The following is a 7,500-nucleotide window of genomic DNA, read 5'->3' on the forward strand; positions in this document are numbered from 1 at the left end:
AGAATATCAATGTCCAGTGATGTCATCCTTATCCAGACCCCCCTTCCCCCCTATTATTACACTTTATCCGCCTGGGAAGTCTTCACTTTGCACATAACTATAATGTTTTTTTTTTACCACCCAGCGATTTTTTTTTTTTTTTATATATATATTTAGGATCAGGGCACTTATAGACGCCACACTTTATTTCTTGCTTTATTGGATGTGTTTTTTTTTTAACTTTAGCCTTTGGCAAATAGCAGGTTAAACTTTCATGCTGATCAGCACAGTGTAGTGTGTGTGTGTGTGTGTGTACTGTTTGTGTACAGCATGTGTACCAGGTTTGGTGTGCTGGGGATTGTCTAGTGATTTTCCTGCAGATTGCCACCACATCCCTTCCCTGGCATCCCTGTCTATGTTATAGATCATTTATCAGGGCTGATGGATTTGAAGCAACCACGTGGTGGATAATGCAGCCATTAAGATCGCACATGACATCCAAATTTCCACGTGAAATAAGAGTTGGTCACGGTTGTGGCACTGCCTGGGTTCTTGTATAGACCATGGGGGAGTGTGGGACAAAAACTGCTGCCTGCCAATGCTTGCCGGGACAAATATATATTATAGTGTATGCCTCACATATCAGGGAGATATTACTCATATTCCTTTTCACAATTATATTATTATTATTGTTGCTATTATTATTATTATTGCTATTATTACTATTGTTATTATTATGATGATAATGCTAATTATTATTATTATTATTATTATTATCATCGTTGCTATTATTATTATTATTATTATTATTATTATTATTATTATTATTATTATTATTATTATTATTATTATGTAATGGCTGTGTGAGTAAAGGCCTGCTGCAATACTAACCCTGTGCCCTGCCTCTCTTCCCCCCACAATGGGCTCCTGTGCAGATGCCTGTGGCCTTTCAGACGCTGCTCACATTGAGAGTCTCCAGGAAAAGTCGCAGTGTGCTCTGGAGGAATATGTCAGGAGCCAGTACCCCAACCAACCGAGCAGGTTCGGGAAACTTCTGCTGCGGCTGCCCTCCCTGCGCACTGTCTCCTCCTCAGTCATTGAACAGCTCTTCTTCGTGCGCTTGGTAGGTAAGACCCCCATAGAAACCCTCATCAGAGATATGTTATTATCTGGAAGTAGCTTCAACTGGCCTTACATGTCCATCCAGTGCTCCTAGAGAACAGCCCCAGAGACTACTCCTTAATATATACAAACTCCTTAGGATATGAGTCTAATCAACTCCATGTGTGTGGAAAACTCCAATAAGGAAGGACCAATGGGATCCCTAATGCTAAATATAAGGACGAGAAGCCTTGCTGGATAATGCACTGTGGACTGAGCTGGATGTATTGTGTACAGACCTGCAGACTGGTGTAGACACGCACATTATCCCATGAACATTCGGTGTTGATTTTGTAAGATATTAGTCTTTATTTTCATTTTTTTGTAAAATTAAAAACAAAAAAAACAACAACAAAAAAACAAACATTGTATGCGCATAAAGAAAAGCAAGACATAAGAATTAGGGGAAAGAACACTTTCCAAATAATTATAAGAGAAGAACCTCGTCCTGTGTCTATGTATCTATATCTGTTTTGTATTTTTTCTGGTTCCAAACCAGGTTTTCCTGTAATTCTCTACTAATAATAATAATAATTTTTGATATAACCCTTTTGCTTCTTATAATGAGTGCGATCTATGTTGTCCGAGCTTATTATGTTCTTCAAGAATTAAAAAAAAAAATTGAAGTGAGAATTTAAACAACAAAAAATAAAAGACTTTAGCAAAAGTTTGTCTTTTTCTTGATGGAGGGGGGGGGGGGTATGTTCCCATGAAGGGGCTTAGTGGGAAGTAGTGGCAGGAGAAGTAGGTTTTTTATCTTTAGAAAAGAGAACAATATGGGTCCCGGATCATTTTTCATCTTTCCAGTATTTATCAATAGACGACTCATATTCTGCTGCTACCTGGCCTCGATATTTATATATTTTTTTTTTGTATGTAATTTTTTTTTATTTGTTTGTTTATTGATTGAGTTGATGTATGTTTTGTGTGTTCTATATGGGTTTCTTATCTCTGGAATGTATAGAATACGTGTTACTATTGTAATGTGCGGTGTAATGGATCCAGTCATTGTGCGGGGAGGATGGGTGAGGAGGAGGAAGCTTTTCTCCTGCTAACAATGTGCCTTTTAATATGACCCTATTTTTTTTTGCTATCTTTTTCAGCAATCGTATTATTTCCTCTTCTCTCTCCTCCCAGTGTAAAGGCTATTCCCAATCTATTAATACAGATATCTTACCCGAGGTTTTTCACACTGGGTGGTAGCAGATGTATGTATTCCATATAGTGCTGCTGGAATGGGGGATGTGTGCCCTCCTGTGCCCCTCTTTCTATGCTGCACACACACAATTCTCATCTAAGAATCCCCCCATAATAGAGCTCTGCTGAGGTAACATCTCCCCCTCTCTTGGTGTAACAGCTTTCCCAGCATTAATGTTTCATACAATGTGAGACAGATCTGTTAGAACACACAGTGCCAGGGGAGCCCTTCCTTAACCTATTAATAACGCTGCAGCTTTCACAATAACCAGTATTTTCAATTGGAGAAGTTATTGGCAATGGCTTTAGTCCTGTCACTATATATATATATATATATATATATATATATATATATATATATATATATATAGTATTGTCTCACTAGTGTTTTTGTGTGTGGCTTATGTGTCTCTTGTGTGTAAAGCATTTGAGTAGGGGGGCTACCATCTCCTCAGATAGGCTGGTGTGAGGTGGAGCCCCCCTAAATAAGGTGCTCTCCTCCAGAAGGCTGAGGAGTGACGTCATGAGGCAGTGTAATATAGAGATAACAGGGGAACATACAGACACATCAAAGGCTTGTCTCCTGGAGAAGGGAGCTGGGGAGGCCTATGGTGAGAGCTCCAATACTGAAGTGTAAATGAGGCGTTTGTCTCATAAATATTACCTTGGTAAATGATTCTACAAGGCTCCGTTTTGTCTTTTGATGGGATATGAGTGTAAATACGGAGGTCTGTGTGCCCCCCGCAGGAAGGGAGACCGGGCAGGGGCACTACCATTGGCACCACAGCTTAGGTTCCCTATAAACGTCTATGGTTAGGCTTTGTTTTATGTGTTATTATTATTATTATTATTATTATTATTATTATTATTATTATTATTATTATATGTTTCCTTGTATTTCACCATTTTGTACAATCGCAGATAGGTTTTGCTATTCATGGATATATCTGTTTTTTTTCTTCGCACTTCTGTTCGCAGACGCTTTTTTTTCGCCTTTTATTCTTTTATGTCTCGTTATAACCTAATCGTCATTTCAGTTTTTTCTTTTTTCTTTATTTTTGGCATTTGTGTTGCCCTGTTCTGCTTACAGCCAACCTTACACCTGTAAAATATTCAACTGTGCTAAACAGAGGAGGGATAGAGGTGGCTGCAGGCTGGTTGGGGCTGGTGGGGTATATACTTACTCTGACCCTGTATATACTATATGGCGAAAGGGGGGGGGCACCGAGCTCTGCTACTCCTGCATAGCGGGGGCTACGCCAACTATACAACGCGTTATCCAGGGGGCAATGGAGAAAGACAATGCACTCTATTAGATTTATTGCGATGTTTAGATAGATAGACAGACAGATAGAAAAAAGGATAGACAGACAGACAGACAGATAGATAGATAGATAGATAGATAGATAGATAGATAGATAGATAGATAGATAATAAATAGATAGATAGATAGATAGATAGATAATAGATATTTCATAGGAGATAGATAGATAGATAGATAGATAGATAGATAGATAGATAATAAATAGATAGATAGATAGATAGATAGATAGATAGATAGATAGATAGATAGATAATAGATAGATAGATAATAGATAGATATTTCATAAGAGATAGATAGATAGATAGATAGATAGATAGATAGATAGATAATAAATAAATAAATAGATAGATAGATATTTCATAGGAGATAGATAGATAGATAATAAATAGATAGATAGATATATAGGAGATAGATAGATAGATAGATAGATAGATAGATAGATAGATAATAGATAGATAATAGATAGATAGATAGATAGATAATAGATAATAGATAGATAGATAGATAGATAGATAGATAGATAGATAGATAGATATTCCATAGGATCTGCATTCACCAGCCGTATATTGGGATGAGCAGGCGCCTGTATATCCTGTATCTTGCTCTATAATATATAAAACAAGGTAATTCCTATTTGGATCATTACTATGTTTCTGTTTTTCTTCCTCCGCTCATTTAAAGGATACTGAATATTCAAGTATTGGTATAAAAATATATTTAAAAAATCCCAGAGAGAAGTTGTAGTCTGTAGGTGTCTGTTATATACATGGCCCCTGCCCTGTGTCTCTCCCTCTTTGCTGCTGTCCTCTATAACCCTTGCTGGCTGTCCCTCCATCTCTCTCCCTCTTTGCTGCTGTCCTCTATAACCCTTGCTGGCTGTCCCTCCATCTCTCTCCCTCTTTGCTGCTGTCCTCTATAACCCTTGCTGGCTGTCCCTCCATCTCTCTCCCTCTTTGCTGCTGTCCTCTATAACCCTTGCTGGCTGTCCCTCCATCTCTCCGGCCATTGCTGGCTCCCAGGGTCCCATCTTCCTCTCTCCCCCCCCCCCTGACACTGATGGACAATCCTTCACCACAAGGTCAAGTAGAACTGTGTTCTGTGCATTCCCCGATAATGAGAATTAATATGAATTGTATAAGATATTGTCGCACTAATGACGCTCCCAGATAATAGACTGTGTGGGGGAGGGGTGGGCTGGGCAATAAAACTCTTGTTACTCTCCTTGCTCGGGGTACTTGGCCGCATTGGGGGCTTTTTTTGTTATAACTTAGGAAGCCAAGCAGTTTTATTGGTAAATGAGTTAAAGTCCATTTACCTCTGTCGTGTTCCATTCATCAAGCCACAAGTCCGGGCTCCCTTACATGAGACTATTTGTTTGCTTACACAAGCAGCTGGATGCAATTTCACGTCTGAGATATCTATGTGAAAGCCCCTCTCATTTATTATCCCGACTTGTCAGGGACTCCAGTCCCCAACTTCTCTTTTCCCTCTGTCTGGTTCTTCTGAGCTATTTCCCTTCCTACAAGAATGGAGTCACCTGTCAGCCTGCTGCCCCCACTAATATCCAAGGGTCTCTTCATCACACTTATATGGACTGGGTGACTTTATGTTATAGGCGTCACTACACACTATGCGGTTTTTGGGTGTCAACCTGTTGGCCTAAGTGAATATATATATATATATATATATATATATATATATATATATATATATATATATATATTTATTATTATTATTATTATTATTATTATTATTTTATTTATTATTTATTTATTTATTATTTATTTATTTATTTTCAAATCTCCTTACAAAAGTTGCCTTGATTTTCCCATCCTTACAATGCTGAGTGTGGTTTGGTTGTGTGTTCACTTGCGAATATTGGTTTCCTGTTGTTGTTGCTCTTGGGCTCCTTGTACACACGTTGATCTGATAGGGGAGGGTTCCAGCAAGCTGACAGCAGAATCACTGTTAGTAATCTGGATGATGGCTGTATAATAGTGTATATACATCTCCTTGTCTGCACAATCCTTCATTTTGCTTAAAGCAATGCAATAGATCAGATTCAAAAGTAGGGGGTATAAAATATCCTCCTGAGCTTGGGAAGAGGGGGAGGAGGGTTATAGGGGGGGGGGGGGGGGGGGGGGGGGCAGACCAAGCTGCTTGTTCTCAGCCATCCTTTGTGTTGATTTAAGAAGACATTCCCTGGATATAACGTTTAAGACTGATCATATCAGATACATAAAGCTCTGGCAAAAATCTAGGGGTCAGTTATTGATCTTCTGCTTCTGAAAGGAGGGGAGGGGTGGGCGGTCAGTAAGGTGGGGGGAGGGTGTCAAAAGAAAAGGGGAATGAGACAGTGGGAAAAGAGACAGAGAGAGACATAGAGAGATGCAGTCCTCCACAAACCCTGCAAAACACTCATTAGCATTCTCTGTCAATGGACCACCACTGAAATCTAACAGAGACATCCAGATCACCATTAGGCCTGCTAGCCTTTTGTCTGCACAGCCACAGATCCCACTTTGGTGGATATCTATGTATATATGTGAATAAAAAGATAATAGAGCACTCATAGTATATATGTTACAGATGTCATCCTGAATCCCAATAAAGATGACTTTAGCTTCTGCAGCTGGTGGTCTGTGTGTGTGTTTGTGGTTGACTCCTGGTAAGTATATAGCAATCATTACTACTCCACTCACATTACCCCATGTTGACAGATGTTTGTCACTAAGTAACTTCTTCCCAAGTTTTTTCTCCCCCTCTCCCCCTAAGCCCTCTCCCAGGCCTGCTTTGTTGTAGTAAAATATGCATGTCTCTCAGGAATGCCAGTCACGAGTCCAAACTTTGTGTCCAGCCTCCCACATGAAATGATCCTTTTATAGGGAACAAGATATGTCTCAATCTGCACTCCACTGAAAGCCTGTGGGCATGAGCAGCCTCCCTGCTCCAAAATAACTCAGCACAAATCACTTCCCACCTCCAATCCCCACCAGGGAAGAAGTCATGGAAGGAGCCAGCCACAGGAGACACCGCCTGGACAAGAGCAAGAAGAAGTAAGATTTTCTTTCTTTCTTTTTTTTTTTTTTTATTATTGTTATTAACAGCTTTGTTATGGTGTAAATAGTAAATACTAACACACACAAGATAATAAAAGGGGAAGTACACTGCTGGCAATGGAACTGGTACAACAACCAAATTAAAAATAATAATAATAATAATAATAGTAGTAGTAGTAATATATATATATATATATATATATATATATATATATATATATATATATATATATATATATATATACAATCAGTCCATGACTTTCCTAAGCTGCAGTGTGGTGTGACATAATGCCCCAGCCTCAGCAATGTTATAAATAGCCCAGAAGAGATTCCCTCCTAGCTGCTATATTCATCCTACAGGGCGACACTATAAGTGATGGGAAACAGATGAGGGCTATGAGGTCTCCTCCAGTGACGTCATGGCTGTGTGCAGCTAGCTGAGCAGTGACTGGCACAGAGCTGCTGGGGGTGGAGGTAGCAATCATACCTTACCCTATGGCTGCAGCAAGCTCCATGTTACCCAGTCCAGTATATGGGCAGCCCCCAGGCCTTGGGCACCTTTAATGCATGATCTCCTAGTAAGATTACTCTATAATATCCACCAGATGCTTTGCACCTTGGTGTTCCCAGGCAGCCAGCATTACTATTTTGTTACAATTGTACACCATGCTGAGACCTGTTTTATTCTATATATATTTATTTGCAGAAGTTGTAGTCTGCAACTTCCCCTGATGCACAGCCAGCATAGAATGCACCTACAGTACATTACATAGAAATACA

At 39.4% G+C, this 7,500-nt stretch overlaps 1 protein-coding gene and 1 long non-coding RNA gene across 2 annotated transcripts in view; both read left to right on the forward strand.

The window, feature by feature from the left end:
- The window catches only part of NR2F1 (nuclear receptor subfamily 2 group F member 1), a 9,690-nt gene extending 7,924 nt beyond the window's left edge, over positions 1 to 1,766 (forward strand). The window contains exon 3 of the mRNA XM_069962915.1: positions 915 to 1,766. Coding sequence (XP_069819016.1) covers positions 915 to 1,195 — 281 coding nt within the window. The 3' untranslated portion in view covers positions 1,196 to 1,766. The remainder of the gene's footprint in view (positions 1 to 914) is intronic.
- A 4,816-nt stretch (positions 1,767 to 6,582) lies between these two features.
- The window catches only part of LOC138786152 (uncharacterized), a 41,386-nt gene continuing 40,468 nt past the window's right edge, over positions 6,583 to 7,500 (forward strand). The window contains exon 1 of the long non-coding RNA XR_011362188.1: positions 6,583 to 6,717. This is a non-coding gene — a long non-coding RNA (uncharacterized lncRNA). The remainder of the gene's footprint in view (positions 6,718 to 7,500) is intronic.

The sequence above is a fragment of the Dendropsophus ebraccatus genome, chromosome 3, assembly GCF_027789765.1.
Source record: "Dendropsophus ebraccatus isolate aDenEbr1 chromosome 3, aDenEbr1.pat, whole genome shotgun sequence".
Lineage (NCBI taxonomy): Eukaryota > Metazoa > Chordata > Amphibia > Anura > Hylidae > Dendropsophus > Dendropsophus ebraccatus.